Below are 20,530 nucleotides of genomic sequence, written 5' to 3'. Positions count from 1 at the left end.
ACCGTCTCAGTCCTCAACGCAGCCGTAAAAGTACCTGAACATGAAATAAAACGCCACGTCAAACAGCCAGTGAGACAGCCAAAGACAGTCAAAGACATCAATGAACCAACGCCGTCAACCCCATTTCGGCAAAGACCTCAGCAGCGATCCTCAATCTCGAGCTCCAAGTTACGCAAAAGCGACAGCTGTCCACGGTACGCCTCACTCGAGACATCGATCTCAGCGTCCTCCCTGAGGATCTTCAGCAGATACACGATGACCTTCTGAACACCCAGGGCGTGTGCGGCATTCTCCGACATTGGGTCAATGTCGGCAATATGCACGGGACTAGCTCTGCTGAGGTAGGGGTTGCTTCCATCAAACCAGGCACGGATCAGGTGGGAACGTTTGGGGTTGTCATTGCAGTTTTGATGCTGACGGATTTTAGGGACTTCGATCTTCAGGACTTCGCAGAATTCTGGATAATAGTGTTGTTAGTCAGGTCAACGGAATGAAAGTCATGAGTGGTATGAAACCGATAAATGTAGGGCTGCCAAGTTCAACACTTACTGTTCAGCAAGCGCCAGTATGAAGCTGTAGCGTGCAGCTCATTCAAGCCCGCCTGGACTGCCTTGAGCATGGCCAGCTTGTCTTCGGCGACATCCGGTTGCTCAAGCAGAGGCAGCCGGTTGTACCTCAAGGGAACCATGTTCGAGTTCGACTTGGTACGGTCTTGATTCACTGGAGGTTTGGCCTTGTTCTGGGGCCGCTGGGCCACGGGCTTAGCCTTCTGCTGGGGTTGCTCGGCTGGAGGTTTGTTCTTGTTCTTGTTCTTGTTCTTATTCCTCGCCTTCCTCTTCTTCACCTTTTGGGGCTGGAAGGGACCCTCAATCTTCGAGGGCTTGGGACGCTGGGCACGCTCCTGTGCACGCTTCGGATGGGAGTCTAGAATCAAATCTTGCAGCTCATCCTCCAGTGCAACCGTAAATCCCTGAACCTGGGGGTGAGACACACGCTCTCTCACATCAAGCAGAGTATTTCTGCTGTTGACATGGATAGGTCGCAGCGGAGGTCCAGCAGGACGAGCATGAAAATCAGCAGGAAGATCAAGAGGAGTATCAGCGGGCAGAATGGATCCTTCCCCAAAGAGCTCCTCGGCAGTAAACAGCTGATGCAGTGCAATATGCGCAACCGTATTCTGAGCCTCCTCTGCAGTGGCGCACTGCCGAGCCGTGCGGAAAACCTGGCCATTCACAAGGACATCGCAGAAGTACTGCGCATCCAGGACACTCCCGTTATAACCAGGGGCCGACCAGGCCTGGTCACTGCAGAAATCTAATTCATAGTCAGCACCATTGAAGGGAGCCTTCCAATGGTCACCGTCCATCCCCGAAAGATTGTTGAGTGCAAAGCAAGCGAAGCAGAGAGACTCACCGTAAAGAAGCTGTACCCAGCTCCATGCAGGCCCAGAAGGACCTTCCATAGGCTGGGGAGGCAGAACCCATTCCGGGTTAAACTTGCGCAACTTCGCAAGACCACGACGGCAAGCAATGATGCGCATAGAATGAGCATCCAACGCAGAAGGCTCAACCACCACAGTATGGCCATAGAGGGAGAGTCGAACACCGATCTTCTTCCCATCAGAACCATACTTGTAGGTGAAGATTGGCCTCAGGTTAGCCATGAAACCCAGAATGCCAAAAGTAAACAGGACATTGCCTGCCGTCATGGTTTCGATATCAAGGGAGCCAAGACGAGCCTTGCAGTGTCAGCCAGATTGCCTTGAGCAGCGGGAGGTACTTCTTACCGATCCCGCGGTGATGATACTTGACTCAAAGATCTGACCCTCTTCCAACTTTGTGAATGGATCACCACGAGAGGCCAGAACAAAGGCAGCTGAAGCCGGCTCCTGTGGGGGAGTAGAGATGAGGTGGGGGAAGATTTGTTTGAAGTTAGTATCAGAAGCCTCCTGCACAGGCTGAGGAGCCTGAGAAGCTTGGTGAGTCTGAGCAGATTGAGGAGCCTGGACAAACTCAGGAACCAGAACAAATTGAGGAGCCTTTGGAGACAAAGAAGCCTGAACAGACGGGAGGGCCTGAATAGGCTGAGAAGCCTGTGCAAGCGGAGCCTCTGGAGGCAGAGGAGCCTGAACAGACAGGGAACGTGCTCGAACCGGAGAAAACATGACGCAAAACGAAAAAAGGTGATTGGGGACGGAGGAAGAAGATGGGAAGAGGGAAAAGGAAGAGAAGAAGTGAAATGTCAACAAAGAACTGCACGTCCTGATTGAGAAGGTGCTCGTGCCAGAACACTTCTGTATTACTGAAAGGATTGAGAGGCACTTGAGTCAATCATTGCATTGCATGCTCAACCTCGTATCCCATCATGTACTCGCGTCCTAAGAATATCTTACACTCCAGCATAGCACTCCAGCACAATAACCAGTAACCATAAACCCATCAGAACGCAGCCCTACAACGTGGAAATAGAGGTATCATCCATCTCCTCCGAGACCTCACGGCTGTTCTCCTTGACAGCATCCTTGACAACCTGCTTGACCAGTTTCTTAGGCGTCTCCTGAGTATCATCTTGGAACGTTTCCTTCTTACTCTTCACATTCCCACTGGGGCTCAATCCAAGCTTTGCTGCATTCACGGTGGCCGATGGGGTATTGGATGGTGCACGCACACCACCGGATTTAGTGGGCGTGAGGGCCTGGATCAGCAGGTTGTACTGATCATCGTCCATGTGCACTTGGTCGTAGCTGATACCAGTGCCGCCGGAGATGGCGCGGCTGCTGGCAGAGCTGGAGTAATCGGGCATGGGGATATCTTCTCGAGATGACCGAGCACCACGGTGGCCCCAGCCAGCTTCGTTGAGGAAAGATGGGGCTGGTTCAGCGAACGGCTCAGGGAACCGGTGATGGTTCACATATCGAGAGTCTTGGTAGCCATGCTGCCATACAGGCAAAGGGAAAGCACGGTTCGGAGCCCAGGCGTTATAGACGTGGTGCGGGCCACTGGAATGGTTGCTCATGGCTGCTGCGAAACTCGAGCCAGCCGAGGCAGACTTAGTGGGAGAGTGGCTGTGAGCATCATCGGGCGCTTTTGAGTCGCTGGAGGAGCCAGTGGTATACTTGAAGCCGGCTCGGGAATGAGCCCACATGCTCGGGTTGGGCCAGGCGATGTTGGAGTACTCGAGTATATCTGTTCATGTTAGCAGCCCGTCCAGTGTGCAAGTGCAGTCTTGGACTCACGGAGAGGAGCATGCTGGAACGAGAACACGATGGTATCCTTGACCCTTTCAAAAGGAGGCGAGCGAAGTGGACGAGAAAAACCCTCCGCAAGAACAAGTCTGATCCGACCATTGACATCACCAGCATCCCAATGACGCTGCTCCAGGATCTCCCGGTGGAAAGCAGGAAAGCGAAGCATGTCCTGGTTGCCGTCGCGGTCGATGACAGAACTGAGGTCTGGCCCAGGTCAGAATATTTGAACAAGCACAGCGAAACACAAGGCTCACCCATCACATACGGCCACTGAGTCCTCTGACTGAAGAAACCGCCACTGGTATCATCAGCCCCCGAGTCCCATCAGGTTCCGAGCTTTGGTACTCACGCAACGCAGTCACCATCGACAAACACACGCGCTTCGTACATCAGAATATCATCCGGCTGCATCATGCCCTCAATCAAACGACTCGGACGAGGCTTCTCCCAGCTGTGGATGGAGAACCGGTAGGGACTGTCCTTGGCCATACTGGGCACGAAGGTGGTCAGAACGGGAAGCTGGCCGAAATTCCCCTGAACGGGGTAGTAGGAAGACGGGCTGGTAATGGTTGGGTTCTGCAGGTATGGAGATCCGGTGTCTCTGGTAACGAAGCATTGTGTTTTGAACTCCTGGACGGGGACTTTGGAGCCCTCGGGGAAGAGGAGAACATCCCAGTTCTCGTAACGCATGGTGACGGTGTGGACGATGTTGGGATGTAGAGATGCGATGCTCGAGGGATCTCGGGAGCAGATGCTCCTACTTGAAATCCATTGCGGAAGGAGTGTGTTGAGGGAAGGAGCAATCTACATAGTACTCACATTAGGTACTTCAGTTTGTATGTATAGGAGCCATACACCGGGGTACCACGGCACTACAGAACATCATTACACAAACTACACAGGACACAGATCACAGAAGATAAAATTCTCGAACCCTCAAAAGACAAACTCAGCGAAAGGGGGGAATCATCCGGCAAAACGCCGACAAGACGCACTGCACCAAGGCCAAGATTACAGTACGGGCCAAGCTCAGGTCCAATGCAGAAAAAAGGCAAAACTCCGCCGTAGCTACAGTAAGTCGTACCGACATCAGAGGCGAGACATCAAAACGCAGAATCGACAAACGCAAAGCAGAGCGTGTTGTACAAGCCGTCTAACAACCAAAAGAAAGACAACTCAGCGAACATATTTCAATTTGGCTGCTCGATGTGGAACGGACAAAAGGAAGGGGAAAATGGAACTTTTCGCAGAATGCCTGCCCAAGGAGTATAGAGTAAAGAAGAAACGCATGAACAATACGGACTTTCGTTACACGCGAACAGGACCCCCTAGGGCGGGGAGAAATCGTGGGGGAAAAAAGAATAACAGCATAGCATAAGGTTTGGAGAGGGACATCGAGTAGAAAAAAGGAAAAAAAGGGGGGAAAAAGAGCAGATACGAGGGGATAGGTGGAATACAGAAGGTTAAAAAAAAAAAAAAGAAAGGAAAGAGATCCGGGTGAACATAGGGGAAAATAAAAGGGAGCTCAGATCTTGCTAAAGATAAAAGCGCTCAGGGAAATGCGTAGCACGGGGAAGTAGGAGAAAGATGCCCATCAAGAGCTATAGAAGAGCGCGAAGACTCGGTAAAAGGTAACTCAGGAATAGCAAATTTGTCATGACACAAAGGATCCATCATTGGAATGACGCAAACAACTCCTGCTGGTGCTTTCAATCAAAGGAACGCTTACTGGAGAGAGAAGAAATGAGTCAGCCGACCGAGCCTGTAACTCAAGAGTGTTCTGGTGCCGGGCTGCCGGGGTGGCTGCTAACCTTCATCGGGGCAAACCCGCCATACTGGTGGGCCGGGGGCATGCCCATGGAGGGGTACATGGGAGGCGGTGGGGGAGCGGGACGGTAGGGGCTGCCGGCAGGGCCGGAGTTGTTCTGGGAACGGCCCCAGCTCAGACGAACGCGAGAGTTACCGATGGGGTAGCCCTGCATCTGGTTGATGGCCATCTCGGCAGCGTGGCGCTGGACGAATTGAACGAAGCCGCAGCCCTTTCCGGGAGGAATCTTGACGTAGGTGATCTCTCCGAAGCCCTGGAAGAACGAGCGAAGCTCATCCTCAGTCACGTAGCCCGACAGGCCACCGACGAAGACGGTGGTGTTGTTGGGGTCGGTGAACTGGTTCATGGGCTGGGGAGCACCGTAGAAACCCATGGGGGGACCGCCCATAGGAGGGTACATGCCGGCGGGGCCGGGCATGCCCATGTTGGCAGCACCGACACCAGGACCCTTGTTCTTGGGGGTAGCGGTGGAGATGCGCATGGGGCGGTTGCCGCAGTAGACACCCTGCATCTCGGTGAGAGCACGCTGCTGGTCGTTCTCGTCGGAGAAGCGAACGAAACCGTAGCCACGGGACATGCCGCTGATGGGGTCGGTCATGATCTTGGCGGACTTGCACGAGGGGAAGCGGCTCTGGAAGAGCGAGACGAGGACGTATTCGTTCACCTCGGGGCCGAGGTCACCAACAAAGATGGAGTACTCGGGACCACGGTCGTCACGGCTGGAAAAAAGTCAGTATAAGTTGGTCATAACCATTTGGATAGTGGATGTTTCTCACCTGCGGTCGGCGAGGCCGCCACCGGTAGCCCAGTTCAGCTTGAAGACCCGGTTGGTGTTGGGCATGGGGGTGCCGTTCAGAGAGAGGGCCTTGGCGGCGGCGGCGGGGGAAGCGAAGTCGACGAAGCAGTATCCAGCATTGCTCCTACTACCAACATTAGGACCTAGGTATCTGATATGGGGTTTGAGCGGTTCAGTCTTACCCAGAGAACTTGTCGCGGATCATCTTGACGTTGACCTGCTCGCCCATCTGGAACCACAGGTTGCGGATGAAGTTCTCATCAATCCAAGGCTCAAGCTCACCCATCCTGAACGCGGAGTCAGCAAATCGTGCACGGATACTGGCGGAACAGCACTGGAGAACGAAACATACCAGAGGGTGGTCTTGCCATCGGCACCCTGCTGGGGAACGGCGGCAGCAGAACCGTCACCGGAAGGGGGGCCCTGGAAGGGAGCACCCTCACCAGTACCAGCCATGGCAGTGTCGGCGGGAGCCGGGGCACCGGCAGCGTTGGCAGGGTCCTGGTTGGGGAAAGAATCGAAGTTCTGGAAAGACATCTTGAAAAGCGAAATCCGAAAAAATCGACGTAAGAATATAAAACGGTCTGCGACTGAAACTTCGTGGAGTCGTTAAGGAAAGACCGTAAGATCAAGCACACTTCGTGATGAACCCAGGAACAAAGGACGTGAATGTTATCTGTGTGCCGAAGAAAAACGTTAGACTTTCTTTGTCTTGGAAATGATTCCCGAGGCTAGTGGGAGAAAATAACAGCCCCAAAAAAAGGCGCCTGGAAATGCAGAGTGGACAAGAGAGCTGAAGAAGATTGGGGGCGGAAAGAGGGCGGAAATGAGGCGATTTCAGGCGAAGATCGCCCGTCGATGAATCTCGCTAGGAAGTGCCGGGAATCGCCAAGACCAGCTTGTTCGGGGAACGCAGCGCAGCCGATCGGAGAGTCGTCGCCGGGACAGGCAGGGCAGGGCAGGAAAACCGGGCAGGACGGTGGTCGAAAGCGAGTCGGATGCGTATGTTGGAGCGATGGGTCCGATGCGCCGGCCGTTTCCGTCTTCCCAGCGTCCCAGCGTCCCAGCGTCCCAGCGTCCCAGCGTCTCAGCGCCTCGGCGCCCCGGCAATTGCGACGATCTACGCAACGCTCCACCCGTCGCCCATTCGACCGATGCGACCTGCGAAAGGATTTCCGACCAAGGCGAAGGGCGTCGATGATGGGGAGTCGAGCGACAGGGAGGATCGAAGGCGGAGCGACAGACGCTTGGCGGGCCCGAAAAAGCCGATCTCAACTGGACCCAAATGGCGTTTTGTGACGAGCGCACACAGCGGCGCTCATCGTTCCAGGCAAGGATGATTACAGGCGATAATGACGATGCGCCATGGAGCTGGGTAGGGCGGGGGCAGAACAGGACGAGGATCACTCACCAAGGGGAAACAGAAGCTCGAGAAACTAAAACAGAGCGTCTGAAAAGCAGAACTCCCGAAAAGGCGCAAGAACGAAATCCGCAAACCGTGGGAACAATAGGAAAGGGGAAGAGTGTAGGAGGGGAAAAGCGATGAAGAATGAAATCTCAGATTCTGATGAGGGAGGGGAAACGAGAGTGGGCTCTGCTCGCCCGTTACTGGAGTACGACCCGTTACGCCGTACCGTATCCGCGTTATTTTACGTGATATCACATATATGCGGGGGCTACGCCCATCTTACACAGTTCCAGGATCTCGGGATTATGCCTAGGGCTAAGGAGTCTGCATAGTACTTGAAGGTGAAGTTGGGGATGCAGATCTAGGGTGAGCATATCCCGCTACTTGTCCTGCTACAGTGCGGAGCAACCCCAAGTGCATTCCCGCTATATAAGTACTTACCCTAGGGTAAACTATCAGGCAAGGTAGGTAGGAAAAAGGGTGAAGGGTGAGCTGCAAGGACCGAGCTGTCGCCTTCCTTGCAATGTAATGTGACTAGTCTAAAAAGCGCCCGTGGACCTTATCGAATGTAATTGCGATCATCGAATCAGACTGTAGAGTGCAGTGAGCGATCGGCTAGTATTGTACATCGGCATGTAATTCAGGAGTGAACTACTCTGTAGTCACATTGGGCGTGTGACGATCCAGTATATAGTACGAGCCTGGCAGCAATGACGATGTCGGATAACCGGCTGAAAACTTGCAGACAAACGGCTTAAGCTCCACCGCTGGACATGCCGCTGAACATGCCGCTGAACATGCATGTGCCGTCCCGTACCCTCTTCATATCTACTCCGTACCCGTACCCAGGTAGGTCCTGCATACGTAGTACTACTATGACCTGCAGCTCTACCTTCTCGAAGCAAGGTTCTACTTCTCAGATCCATGTCCAAGCCCAAGGCAAGGGATCGATACGTCACACGCGTCACGTAAAAAGCACCGAACCAGAACCACGGGACCGTTCATCGGATTGTGTTCCTGATTGGCCGGGCTCGGGCTCGTATCGCGATTACGCAGAGATTTCAGATTTGCTGTTAACTCCGGAAAGTTGGAGGCAGCTGGAATCTCGCTTGGGTCGCGTGTTTTCGGGCTTCTTTGCCCTGAGCAAGGGCGCGCTGATCGTGATGCCCGATGTCCGTACTCCGCTCCGTATTCCTCGGCACTTTACCCTTGCTTTCGGTTGCATTGTCTCAATTTATCTGAGCCTTGTGGCAATTAACCTATGTGGATTCGGCGACTCTGCAGCCATGCATTACAATAGATAACCTAGGTTCGCCGGAGAGTACCGAGAACACACACGAAAGCTCATCGCCAGGTACACGGAAAACGCGCTCGCCCTGGGCATATTAATAATTGCGCGAACCATGGAACGCAGCTTCACAGCCCACCGTGCCCTACTCGCACCTTCATGCACAGCTAGCTATCCAGTCATCACCGTCATGAGAGTGCAGCAAAATCACAGCAGAAACCTGGAAAACGAAGAGACTGAATAAACAGGAAAAGACTCGGTTCATCGTACGTGGTGGCTCAGGCCCGAGACTGAGCCCCCAAGGCCCAGGGGGCTCCACATTCAAGGGCTCGAATCCACACTAGTTCGCGACGCTCTATCCAAAGAGCGTGCTGGGGCTCGCTTCCTTCAATACACAGTATTCTGCATACACCGGTCTCCGTGCATACTGCGCCTTACACTGGGTAACTTACTGGGCCCGAAGACCGTGTACCTGACTGACTTCACCCCACTGCATTCTTTTTTTGGGCCGGTTCGTCGTTTTCTAGAAGGTTCGTGGTGGGACCCTTGTCGCATATCTGATCGAGAATGTACTGTCATAGGATTCATAATCAATCCTTACCTAGGTACTGTTCATGTAAAGTTCATCTCATCCCATAAGGTTTCGACTATCTTTTGTGGGAATGCTTACTAGTATGTCACAAGTAATGGTATAGGACCTTCGGGTATTAAGTTAGCTCTAAGTTCCAGAATACATACACCGTGCCCAAGGTATTTTGACCATCATACACGTCAATCAAAAAGCCCCCAGATATACTTCCTCATTCCTCACATACCAATCGAAACTTCCAGGAAAATAAATCCGACTCCATAGTTAAAGAACCCATGTCACATTCTCAATGCAAGCTAAAAAAGCAGAGTTCAAATTCCAAGAACCCAAACTCTGAACACCGCCAGACCGCCAATCACCGTCTCATCTCCAATTCCACTCCGCATCGCCAACACCCCCTTCATCCGCCAAAAGCATCAGAGTCCGATCGTAAACCTTCGTGACCTCAATCAACCAAGGCTGCTCAACATCCTCATCCTCCTCATCGTCCGGCAACATCGAAAAGAGCTTATTCCTAGTCATCTCCGCGAGACTGCGAATCCGCACCTTCTGAGTCTGCGTCACGGTCTGCGAACGATCCCGAGCCCCGGGAATAGGTTCATTAGTGAGCGGATGCACGCCCGTGCAAAGAGCCTCGAAAACACGGTCGAATTTGTGCAGGATCCCCAATGTGGATTCGGGATCGAAGGGGTACGATTTTAGTGCCATTTCGAGAATCCCCGCTAGTGTGATTAGACCTTCTACTTGGATTGACGCTTCGTGTTCATTAGTCGTGTTCATTAGATGGAGGTTAATAGGTGTGGGTGAATTGGTGAATTGGAATATTGGAATTGCGGACTTACGTGTTGCAGATACCCAGAGCATGTCGACCATGCCCTCGATGTCATCGGCTAGTTCTTTGAAGTTCTCGTAGCGGCGGTCGGCATGCGGCGTACCGGGTGCGTCCATGCCCATGTCGGCTTTCATTTGGCGGTAGGTTATCCGCTCCAGGCCGGTGGTGAGGCGGCCGCGGAGTTGGGTTTCGTCTTCTGAGCCTGGTGCCACAGGGTCGGGTAGTTGGTTTGGGAGGGTCAGAGTTGGCGTCCATATTTGGTGGGCTGGCGTGCCATTTTGGTCGGAGTTGGATTGGTTGGATTGAGGGAGAACGTCTTCGAATTCGACGTCAGAGTCGGAGTCTGGGTCTCGGGCGGGCATTTTGGGGGTGGTATGTAGATGTGAGAGGTTGGATAGATGGATGGAGGTTGCATAGGATAAAGAAGTCCGTGGACGATATGAGTAGAGAAGGGGAAAGATGATGATGAATCCCGGAACGAGATACACTCGCCCAAGAGATATATCGGGATGACTTTGATGATGGAGCTTGGAGCTTGGAGCTGTCGCCGAGTGGGGTATCACTGGTTAACGTTCAGGTGGGGCAGTCACAAGTAGTACATCGATATCCTGCAGCTAGAAAATCAAACTTTGGAACATCCATGGTCATTCAATGAAGCTCGAGGTGTACAGAGAGATGGGTTGGATTACAAGCTCGGGTGGGATGCCATGCCAAGCCTTGGTCCGTGCGGGAATTCTACTGTACTCGATGGGATTTATCGACCCCCAGATAATGGAGTTGGACTTGATTGACTATTTCCATTGGTATTCATGTTTTGTATTCACAGTACCCCTAGATAATACAGTAACTCATCACTGGCAAATCATCAGCATCCGCCACTCAAATCATAGACAAGACTCCAACAGAAGCCGACTCCATTTCAGACAGGTGAGAAGATTGGTATAACGCTGGTTTTTGTTGGCATGGCAGACAGCGAGCTAAGCGCGTCTTGCTACACTGGCCCCAGCGAACTCATCTCGGAGACAACTTGACAAAGATTTGAAAGAAAAGCAGACCAAACTTACTGCATAATGAAGGACTCAGAACAGCCCTGCAGAACTCCCAAAACGCCATGCTGATGCCATGCTTCACTCCGGCTGTTTCAAAAAATTAGCTCAATCCCTTCCAAACACAAGAAAAGAAGATACTCACGCGAATCTTGCCCCTCCGATTCTTCATATCCCGCAACTTCCTCTTATCCTCATCAAAGCGTCTAAGCAACTGGTTCTGCCTCTCCTTCCTCTTCTCCCTAGACTGGAAGCGATAGAAGTCCTCCAAGCCCTCCGCCTTCTTCTTCTGCCTCTCAACCAACTCGTTCATCTCATCCTCACGAGCAACAGAGTTAAGCTTCGGCCCATGCACGACAGTAACGAAACCGTCCTCATCTGGCTCAGCCAACCGCTTAGTCTCCTCACGCTTCCGCGCCTCAGCAACTTGCGTGAAGACAGTCATAAAGTCGTTGACGGTTCGCAGCATCGTTGCGCGGTCCGGATACCGCATGCGCTCGTGCGCCATGTACCGGGGCAACCCGAGGGCCGGGACACGGTCTGAAGGGAGACCTTCGCCCCAGACGATGGTTGTGCCCTTTCTAGCAGCCTTGGAGGCGGCTTTCAGACTTGATTCCATGGAGGGTTTATCGGCGAAGAAAACGATAGCGTGGGCGCCGCTCTTCTGGAGCTGTCTGTCCCAGGTGGAGGGGAGCCAGATATCGTCCAACTGGGACTGGAGGTCGTCGGCGGTGACGCGCTTTCGTTTTTTATTGCGGTGGGCCAGGTTACCTTCCGTAGCGGCTGGGACGCCGCGTTTCTTCACGGGGACATCTTCGAAGGAGACGCGCTCAACGCGGCCGGCGGAAAGCTGGGTGCCGAACAGGTGGCGGATGTGGGCTTCTGTTGTGTCGATTGGGACGTTGACGATGAAGAGGCAGCGAGACGAGTCTGGGTCCGGGACTCTGGGTTCGTGGGGGCGGAGGTAGAGGTAGTGTGTTGCAGGTGTTTTGATGGTTTGTGTGGAGGGGAGTTGCAGTGGAAGGGTGGTGTACCCGGCCACTTCCACAGTGTCTTTCTTCATTCTTGGGGATGGTTGTTGGCTTGCGGAGTGAGTTGGAACTTTTTTTGAAGTTTTGCGCTTAGCGTGCAATTTTGCCGCATGGCGTGGGCGGCTCTGCGGGCGGTGAGTGTTCTATATGGTTAGGGCTTGAGATGGATTGTATGAACTGTATGAATGATGGGTATCTCTGATAGAATCTAATCATGTATCTGTTGTAAAAATATTTACCGATGCCTATAAATATGCGGTGTTCCCATTCGAACCTTCCTCCGTTGGTGGATCATCTCATCATTCAGACTTTATCAGGATCACTGATACCCCCGTTGGTAATAACATAAATAGCCTCTCGCTCGGGACAGTCTGTAACAAAATCAGTAAAAATGATACAGAAATTGGAAGTTATTTACCGGGCGAGTCCTGAATCTTTGCCACGCGCTCCTCACCCCGGCCTTTGCGGAGCAGCACCCGAGTCGTCGACGCATGAGCAAGAACGTGTCCGCCGACAGGCTTGCGACCATCGGCACCAGCAAAGAGTGCACTAGCACCAGGGTCACTTTGGACCTGGTTTGTCTAAGACAAGTTAGCAATCCGGCGGATCAGCAGAAGCCGGGTATACTTACCATCAAGACACATACATTAAACTCTGATAAGACATTACAAGTCAGCCCAGATCCACAAACCAATCACTCCGACGCGAAAAAAGCAACATGTCAATCGACTCCTTCGTAGATAGGAAAGATGTCTTACCTTCAGCCATATGCGCCAGTTTCATCAAAAACTGATTCAACTTTTGCTGTCTCTCCGCCAATTCACCACGTCCACAATAATCAACGCGAAAGCAATTCATAATACTGTCAATAACAAGCAACCGATAATCTCCAACCACAAATTCGCGGCTGAGCGAATTGAGCAATTCAAGCTGATGCTCGCTGTTCAGAGCGCGGGCATAGGCGATATTCTCCTGCGCGGTGTCTGGGTCGACGCCGAAGCGTTCGGCGATCTGCGCGATACGCTCGGGGCGAAAGGTTCCTTCGGTGTCGATGTAGGCAACTTTGCCATCTGCGCCGCCAAGGGCTTTAGGAAGTTGTGCAATGACGGCCATTGTGTGGGAGAGTTGGGTTTTGCCGCAGCGGAATTCGCCAAAGACTTCGCTGATGCTCATGCTTTGGAAGCCTCTGGTTTTGTTAATTGAGTAAGTGGGTGGGAAGGGGGTTCAGGCTTACCCGCCGAGGATGGAGTCAAATTGTTTGCTGCCAGTTGAGACGCGGACGACTTTCTTGCGTTGGTGGAATAGTTCCATGGCGGTCATGAACCCTGATGCTGAGGGCTGTAAGGAACATTAATATGTTTTGCTCGTACGAACGAGGCCAAGGAGAGTTACCAGGCACTTCTGAATCGCTTCTTTGACCTTCTCGACTTTGACTTCGCTGAAGCCTTTGATCTTCAGCAGCGTCTTTCGGGTTGCGCCATGGACGGACTGTCATTGTCAGATTATGGACGCGAAACTATTGATTGATTGCTTACGGCCACAGTGTAGAACCCGTTGGCTTTGAGTTTGGTGATGTCGGCTGCACCGATGCCATGGGATTGAATGCTATCGATGTCGACGATGAAGTCCTTGTTCGTTTGCAGATTAGCTCCCTGAGATCAGAACATCAATTGGAATAAACCGTACATCGACAGTAAAGTCATCACCAGGGTCTGAGCCGGGCATTGTGGCGTTGGTGATCGTTGATGGGGCGTGGGAAGAGAAAGATGGCGGATAAGTCACGAGCTCGACGGTCAGGACATAGTAACACTTGAACCTTTGACTACACACCACTACAAGCACAATGAACTTTGGAAGATAAGATTTGCGTTTTCATGTTCTCAGCACCGAGGAATCTTCCCACCGGAAGGCCCCATTCCAACACACTTCGATCCCATTTCTCTGCAACCACACTCAACCTCTTCACATCATCTCTCGTCTCCTCTCTCTCCTCGGCCTGGAAAACCGCAATCAAGAGTAGAAATTCATCAAATCGAGATAGATCATCCGTGGGAGAACCAATAGACAAGACGCCAATCATGAGACTTGCTCATCAAGTCAGGGGGGTAGGGCTTCGTGAATCAAAACGGAAAATTTTGTTTCGTCGTATACATAAAAATAAAGAGACAAGTAAAACAAAATGGAAAGGGCATGACCCAGGGAGTTGGTCAAATATATGCAAAGGAAGAAAGGGTGCAGGTGCAGAGACTCCGGAGAGAAGAAAGAATCCCAGGGGATCGTTTGGAAAGTGACCGTAATACAGAATGGAAGAAAGGGACTCCGGGCATTCCTGAGGGGGAAATGGTACGGCGGTGAGACATAGGTTAGGTAGTTATTCTCAAACAGGTCGCTTACGCGACAGCGGTGGTAGGGGCAGTAGCCGCGACGGGGGCAACCTCGGGGCCAACCTCGGGGCCAACCTCGGGGCTAGCCTCGACGGCAGCAGCGACAGCCGCAACAGGGGCACCACCGGGGATAGCAGCTTCGGCAACGACATCGGCAGTGGGAGTAACGACAGCCTCAGCGGTGTTGGTGGGGCAGTCGCGGGAGATGTGGCCAGCCTGGGCGCACTTGTAGCAGACCTTGCCGGCGGAGCTGAGGGGGCCACCGTTGGGGGCGGTGCAGTCGCGGGAGATGTGGCCGCGCTTGCCGCAGGCGTAGCACTTCATAGCCTGAGCCTGGCAGTCACGGGCGAAGTGGTTGGGACCGCCGCACTTGTAGCAGGTGGCGGCACGGGGGTAGCCCTGGAAGCCGCCGCGGAAGCCCTGGAAGCCACCGCGGGGGGCAGTGGGACGGCCAGCGCCGGGGGCAGCGGGGTTGGTGCAGTTGCGCTAAAAAGTCAGTTTAATCGTCACGCCATGACGGAAAGGCTGGACATACAGCAAGGTGGCCGGGCTGGCTGCAGTTGTAGCAGCGGCCGTTCGCACCGCCGTTCAGGCGCAGGGTGGGGCAGTCAGCCTGGACGTGGCCGAGGCCCTGGCAGTTGTAGCACTGCTTAGCTGCAGAGAGTTAGAAAGGTGTCTTGAACACGGGCGAGGGTGCCTTACTCTCGGTGGTACGAGGACGAGGGCAAGCGCTAGACTCGTGTCCTGTTTTGAATGTTATGAGCTCGCTGTTCACGTACGGTGACACGGACGTGTAGCTGGATGGACATACCAGGCTGCTTGCCTATGATATCACCGTTAGTATTTTTTTTTCTTCACATAAGAGAAAGGCGTTACTCACAGTTGTAGCAGAGACGCTCGGAGGACGAGCAGACCTCTACGTCAGTTAGCGGGACTGATTCGAATGTCGAGATCCAGAAATCCAAAATAACTAACCAGCATAGTGGCCAATGTTGCCACACTTGTAGCACGCACGACGGGACAACATCATCTCGAATATCTACCACATCGTCAGTCCGAGGTCCTATGCTGCCCAAGCTCCACGTCGTATCGGTTGCCCCTCCATGTCCCCAAATGGGATCCCAAGTCGAGCAACATTCCCACGGTGTAATCGTCAAGCACCACGTGCCGTCCAAGTCCCAAAATTGTAGCGTTGTTGCAGACCCAAAATCGGCATCCCGGGATGGAGGGGAAACGTCGATCCGTGGGGGAGAAACGTGCGAGCGTCGGCAAGGTTCTCACTCACACTTCGTACACTTCAGACACTAGTCAATCAAACTAAGCCAGGGCCTTGTCAGCAAAAAATTGAGAACCTTGGAGAAAAAGTTGGGGCAAGAAAAATAAGCACGTTCACACGTTCACTCGTTCATCACAGCCCACCAAAGGGAAAAAAGACCCTCCGAAAAAGTGGGACGCAACAAAAATCAAGCCCAACGCACACAATGACGAACTGGAACTTACCAACTCGACAACTCGACCTTAAGAGCAACACACCTCGAAAATAATGAAGAGTCTGTGAGCAGAAAGAACCCAAGCCGCGGAGGGAAAGTGGGTGCAAACTCGTCAAAAGTTTAGCTCCCGGGCTTTTCCGTATTGCGTAAGGTTGCTGATTTACCGCGCTGCGATTTGATGTTCCAGTTGAAGTGTCGTATATTTAATAATCATAAGCTATAGCTATAGCTAGCTGGACAAGCTACCTCTCTCTCTGCATAGGTGAAAATACCCATTGTTGGACCCCTACATTCCACGCCAAAAGCTACTTCCAGTGCTTCAACTATGTCGATGCAACCCTCTTCGCAGATCAAAATGCACTTTCATTTCGTCGTTTCCAATATTTGTCCAGTACAGGCCCAAAAATGGCAAAAATATTCTAGTCATGGGTGATTTTTCCTTTTACTCCTCCCTCTCCAAGATCGCGGGAGCCTTGATTTCCCGTCCCTTGAGGAATTCGAGGTTCTCTCCTCCCTATATGTGTGTTAGTTGTTGATCGTGAAAATGAATAGGAGGGCTATCACATACGTAGCTGATGAAAGGAGACACCTCCACGCCAAATGCATCGGCCTCGGTAATGACAATGCCGCCGGCAGCCTCGATCCACCGCTGGCCCAGCTTCATAATGTCGTCGCGGCTGGTGTCGGGGTCGTCCTCGCCCGTGCCGCGGGCGTTCTTTAGCGGGGAGAACTCCTCCTCGCGACGGACTTCAATGCTGGCAAACTTATCCAGAGGGGTTATGGGGAAGACATCAAACACGAACTGCTCGAGCTTGATACCGTTGGGCTTCTCGGGCTTGACAGCCTCTCCGTTCTCGGGGTTGACACAGCCAATCTTCTTGCGAGCGACGTGGTGGGGCAGCTTGTGGGCGAAGTTTTCAATGGACTCGAAGAAGCGGAAGGAGTAGTAGTGGTTGACGATGTTGGCGGCGCGGAACTTCAGCACGTCGGGCTGCTTGGGGTCCTTGGCCTCGGCGGTTTCCTTGTCGATCTCGGAGTACTCGACGACATCGGGCTTGCCGTTCTTCTGGACGATCAGGCCGACGGACTCGGTGGCATTGCGCTTGCGGACCACCTTGGTGGCAATGTCGACGTCTTTCTCGGCTGAGAATCCAATGAACACGGGGTCGGCCACCTTCACCAGGCAGTTGTCAACACCGTACAGGTGGATGTGCTGGATACCGCGGCGGCGCATGTCCTCACGAGCACCGCAGGTGATGAGGGCCTGGTAGATACCTCCGTTTCCATCAGGAGCGACGGCCACCTGTGATTGTATTAGCTTGAGTTCCAAGGGAAACAGAACATGTTGCACGCACCTTGCCCTTGCTCTCCAGCATAATCTTGCCGTCGTTTGAGATACAGGGGAGCACACCCTGCTCGAAAACGAAGACATTGCTCTTATCCAGACCGAAATAATTCTTCTCCGCGAAGTATTCCTCCGTCGGCTTGCGGGTAGGTCCACTGGTCATGACGTACCAGGGAATGGTAGCGGACTGGCCACCGTGAGCCTTAAGAGCCAGCTCTTGGAGCTTAAGGATACGCTCAGCCTGGAGCTGGAAGAGAGACTTCTGGCTCAACAGACCGATATCAAAGCAGCCCTTGGGGGCAGAGCTACCCAGACGGGTACCCTGGCCACCGGCCATCAAGACAACCGCCACCTTATTCTCTGCGACCTGCTTGAGGCCGGCATCGTACCATCGCTTGATATCGGCGGGGTCGGAGTCGAGAATGGAAGCGGTCGCCGAGTCGGGCAAAGGCTCGAGGGTCGCGGCGGCGGCTTGTTCGGTCTTGGGCGGGTTGAGGGCGGTCTCTGCCAGCTCGTTGATGCGAGTGGAGTCGAATTTGGCGAGCTGGTGGAATAACTGGGTTTTCTCGGCGGTAGGGATCTCATTGACGAAGGCGAAGACGTGGCCCTGGCCGGCATCGTCATATTTTTTCTGAAGCTGCTGGAACTCCTCGGCCGAGGGCTCGCGGGGAGCTTCCTCGGCGGAGCCCGAGAACCTGCCGATGAGGTTGGAGACGGTTTCTTTAATTGCCTCGGCCATTTTGAATTGAAGGTGTGGGGAGATGAAGAAAGGAAGAAAGGAGGAAAGAAAGGGGAGGGAAGGGGGGAGGGTAAATAAAGCGCGGGGTGAAGCTTTCAGCTTTCTCTACACCGTAAAGTCAACGAAAAATGTACTAGCAACCAGCAGACTAAACTAAAAGTGTCGCGCACTGCCGCGTATTATTTTTAGTTCAACACAAATCATAATACTGAGACCAGCACTAGTAGCAGTCGTAAGTGAGACCTGTCCACTGATTTATTCGCTACCATTTGCCGCGCGCCCCTCAGCGGGGCCCGATCCGGATTTTGCCAACCAGGGGTTTTACGCAGGACTGTGGTACATGCTGCCGAATTTAGCCAAGTAATTTGATGATACACTTTTTAATCATTTGGAAACATTCATCGTCGGCGATCATCATGTCGGTCACGGTGTCCTCGGTCCCGGTCACGCCGTGAGTCTCTTCGTGGACTTCGACTGTACGATCGCCGACGGTATCTGTCTCGAGAATCTCGTCCGCGGGGACTGCGACTACCTCGTCGATCACGATATGAGTCTCGTTGAGGACTGCGCTGACGAGGAGGGGGACCTGATGGCCGGTCTTTTTGGTCTTTCTGTTTGCGCTTGTCGAAGACCATCCCGTAGGAATCGTCGTCCTCGTCTACTCGATCGTATTCGGACCCTCGGTACTGGCGTTTCTGCTCGAGGTCTGCGACACCTCCGAAGCCGCCTCGCTGTTTGCGCTTGGTGACGGTGGCATTGCGCCAGCTCTCGGACAACTTGGAGACCTGGTCTGTTGTTAGCATAGCTTCTAGAAAAAGAAGGGGAGAACGTACGCTCTGGGAGAAATCAACGTGGATGCGGTGGTCGTCAATCAGCACGCCCTGCATCTTGAAGTAGGCTTGTTCGCAGTCCTTCTGGTTGTCGAACTCGATAAACGCATACTGCAGGCTGTCACCCGTACGCTTGTCTCGAATGACCTCGCAGGACAGGATGGTGCCGAAGCGACTGAAGATCAGATTGAGGTCCTCGTCTATCATCGAATTAGCATACTCCCAAGGATGTCGAGAAGCTGTCTTTCAAGCATACCTTGCGTGACCGGGTTCAGTTTGCAGACAAAAAGGACATTCTCCGGAGGCTTGACATCGGCGAACGGAAGGTCACCCACCATCTCCAGAGTCAAAGCCTGGGCACGAGCTTCGCGCTCCCGGCGCAATTTCTCCATAGCCTCTTCATCCATATCGTCATCTAGATCCTCATCATCTGCGATCCGCACCGTATCCAATTGCGCCTTCGACGGCACGGGACTCTCAGGCGGTTCCACCAGCCCAGGAGGGTCATCGAAGGGATCGTCCAGCACAACTGTATGACGGATGCGAATGTCCTTCAAGGGCCGACCACGATCATCGATGAAGGACTCATTGATCTTCTCCAGGACATCAAAGCCCTCAACCACCTTGCCAAAGATAGCCGCTTTCCCGTCCAGATAGTCTAAATTATCCCCGAGCGTGATCAAGAACTGGCTACCGGCGAGGCGCTGATCCGGATCGTTGGTCGCGGGTACTGTCGCCATGCTCACAGTGCCGCGATCGGTGTGCTTGAGTTTCGGGGGGATCTCGATGGGGAATGTTCTTTTCGCAGGGCCGCCCAGGACTCCCCAGACGGAGGAGCCGCCATCGCTCTCGGGGGCGTCGGGGCCCAGGGGATCACCGGTCTGGAAGGAGAAATTTTTCTGGACGCTATGCACGGGGGCGAAATTGTAGTACTTGAGTTTGCACAGCTTCAGGAAGCTGGAGAGGACAGGAACGGGTTAGTGGGAGGATGGAGGACCGGGGTGAAGGACGACGACATACTTTTCACAGGCGCGCGGGGAATCATCGACCAGCAGGTCGATGACGATGTCACCCAGAGAGGTTTCCAGTAGCGCACTCATCTTGGCATTTAACTCGCGCCAGCTCAACAGCTTCACGAGTAGAGAGCCGTTCAGGTCGCACGTCGAGAGATCCGCGGAGCTCGGGCCAATCAGGCAGATCCACAAGCTATCGTTCCAAATGTGGAAGACCCGGCCTCCAGGCGCCTTTCGTCACTTTCAACGACTATGTCCTACCGCAGTTGAAAGTACCGGTGCAGACATACTCATTTCTCCCGCTACAGTGGCTCTTTGAATGCTGGCTGGCCAGGACTCTAGCGACAGAGCTCGGTCCTCTCCCCCTACCTGCTTTGTTGAGTGATTGTTACTATATATAAAACACTGCTTCTTAATGCCATTTTTCTGTATCAAGCCGGAGGTCTCTAGAAAGCACTTGAAACTATAGAGCATTCATTTCATTACAAGCCGAATGCGCAACGCATCGAGCGCGCAGAAAAGGCGCTTAAACCCGGTCAAGCGTACAGTGCCGACCGTTATTGCCTTCCATATCCAGAAACACGGAGATGTTCTTTCAAAACCTAATCACATGATACGCTAAGCCTTATATAGAAAGGTTCGTATGTAAAATTTTGTTCCAGAT

General features: G+C 53.1%; 9 protein-coding genes across 9 annotated transcripts; all 9 read right to left on the bottom strand.

Annotated features, from left to right (window-relative positions):
- Positions 1 to 137: 137 nt before the first annotated feature.
- Positions 138 to 2,164, bottom strand: N7498_006210 (uncharacterized protein; the record flags this gene model as incomplete). The annotated part of the gene is made up of 3 exons (XM_058453272.1): positions 138 to 457; positions 550 to 1,738; positions 1,787 to 2,164. The coding sequence occupies 3 exons, from the start codon at positions 2,162 to 2,164 to the stop codon at positions 138 to 140; spliced, it is 1,887 nt and encodes a 628-aa protein (XP_058307463.1).
- A 287-nt stretch (positions 2,165 to 2,451) lies between these two features.
- On the bottom strand, positions 2,452 to 4,051 carry N7498_006209 (uncharacterized protein; the record flags this gene model as incomplete). Its single annotated transcript, XM_058453271.1, has 4 exons — positions 2,452 to 3,185; positions 3,236 to 3,451; positions 3,502 to 3,545; positions 3,597 to 4,051. Coding segments are annotated over 4 exons (1,449 nt in total), but the record flags the coding sequence as incomplete, so codon positions are not given.
- A 712-nt stretch (positions 4,052 to 4,763) lies between these two features.
- Positions 4,764 to 7,432, bottom strand: N7498_006208 (RNA-binding protein). The gene is made up of 5 exons (XM_058453270.1): positions 7,283 to 7,432; positions 6,224 to 6,547; positions 6,054 to 6,158; positions 5,852 to 5,998; positions 4,764 to 5,794 (listed from the first exon to the last, which is right to left on the bottom strand). Exons 2-5 carry the CDS (start codon positions 6,406 to 6,408, stop codon positions 5,017 to 5,019), a joined length of 1,215 nt encoding a protein of 404 aa, XP_058307461.1. The 5' UTR covers positions 6,409 to 6,547; positions 7,283 to 7,432; the 3' UTR covers positions 4,764 to 5,016.
- A 2,087-nt stretch (positions 7,433 to 9,519) lies between these two features.
- N7498_006207 (uncharacterized protein) lies at positions 9,520 to 10,350 on the bottom strand (the record flags this gene model as incomplete). The annotated part of the gene is made up of 2 exons (XM_058453269.1): positions 9,520 to 9,911; positions 9,999 to 10,350. The coding sequence occupies 2 exons, from the start codon at positions 10,348 to 10,350 to the stop codon at positions 9,520 to 9,522; spliced, it is 744 nt and encodes a 247-aa protein (XP_058307460.1).
- A 765-nt stretch (positions 10,351 to 11,115) lies between these two features.
- On the bottom strand, positions 11,116 to 12,097 carry N7498_006206 (putative ribosomal small subunit assembly protein; the record flags this gene model as incomplete). The annotated part of the gene is made up of 2 exons (XM_058453268.1): positions 11,116 to 11,124; positions 11,180 to 12,097. 2 exons carry the CDS (start codon positions 12,095 to 12,097, stop codon positions 11,116 to 11,118), a joined length of 927 nt encoding a protein of 308 aa, XP_058307459.1.
- A 271-nt stretch (positions 12,098 to 12,368) lies between these two features.
- Positions 12,369 to 13,790, bottom strand: N7498_006205 (recombinase DMC1; the record flags this gene model as incomplete). The annotated part of the gene is made up of 8 exons (XM_058453267.1): positions 12,369 to 12,436; positions 12,484 to 12,646; positions 12,697 to 12,719; positions 12,824 to 13,251; positions 13,300 to 13,403; positions 13,458 to 13,553; positions 13,601 to 13,693; positions 13,752 to 13,790. 8 exons carry the CDS (start codon positions 13,788 to 13,790, stop codon positions 12,369 to 12,371), a joined length of 1,014 nt encoding a protein of 337 aa, XP_058307458.1.
- A 665-nt stretch (positions 13,791 to 14,455) lies between these two features.
- gisB (putative zinc knuckle nucleic acid binding protein) lies at positions 14,456 to 15,479 on the bottom strand (the record flags this gene model as incomplete). Its single annotated transcript, XM_058453266.1, has 6 exons — positions 14,456 to 14,935; positions 14,985 to 15,103; positions 15,152 to 15,193; positions 15,261 to 15,272; positions 15,330 to 15,365; positions 15,425 to 15,479. The coding sequence occupies 6 exons, from the start codon at positions 15,477 to 15,479 to the stop codon at positions 14,456 to 14,458; spliced, it is 744 nt and encodes a 247-aa protein (XP_058307457.1).
- A 902-nt stretch (positions 15,480 to 16,381) lies between these two features.
- N7498_006203 (UDP-N-acetylglucosamine diphosphorylase) lies at positions 16,382 to 18,023 on the bottom strand (the record flags this gene model as incomplete). The annotated part of the gene is made up of 3 exons (XM_058453265.1): positions 16,382 to 16,453; positions 16,508 to 17,242; positions 17,295 to 18,023. 3 exons carry the CDS (start codon positions 18,021 to 18,023, stop codon positions 16,382 to 16,384), a joined length of 1,536 nt encoding a protein of 511 aa, XP_058307456.1.
- Positions 18,024 to 18,375: 352 nt separating this feature from the next.
- N7498_006202 (PPIL4 family peptidylprolyl isomerase) lies at positions 18,376 to 20,002 on the bottom strand (the record flags this gene model as incomplete). Its single annotated transcript, XM_058453264.1, is given in 5 exon segments — positions 18,376 to 18,587; positions 18,598 to 18,808; positions 18,857 to 19,053; positions 19,110 to 19,810; positions 19,874 to 20,002. 5 exon segments carry the CDS (start codon positions 19,951 to 19,953, stop codon positions 18,376 to 18,378), a joined length of 1,401 nt encoding a protein of 466 aa, XP_058307455.1. The 5' UTR covers positions 19,954 to 20,002.
- Between the last annotated feature and the right edge of the window lie 528 nt (positions 20,003 to 20,530).

Source organism: Penicillium cinerascens, assembly GCF_028974065.1.
Source record: "Penicillium cinerascens strain IBT 15544 chromosome Unknown contig_6_segment0_segment0, whole genome shotgun sequence".
NCBI lineage: Eukaryota > Fungi > Ascomycota > Eurotiomycetes > Eurotiales > Aspergillaceae > Penicillium > Penicillium cinerascens.
The sequence above is the reverse complement of the archived record's forward strand: the minus strand, read 5'-3'. Positions and strand labels throughout refer to the sequence as shown.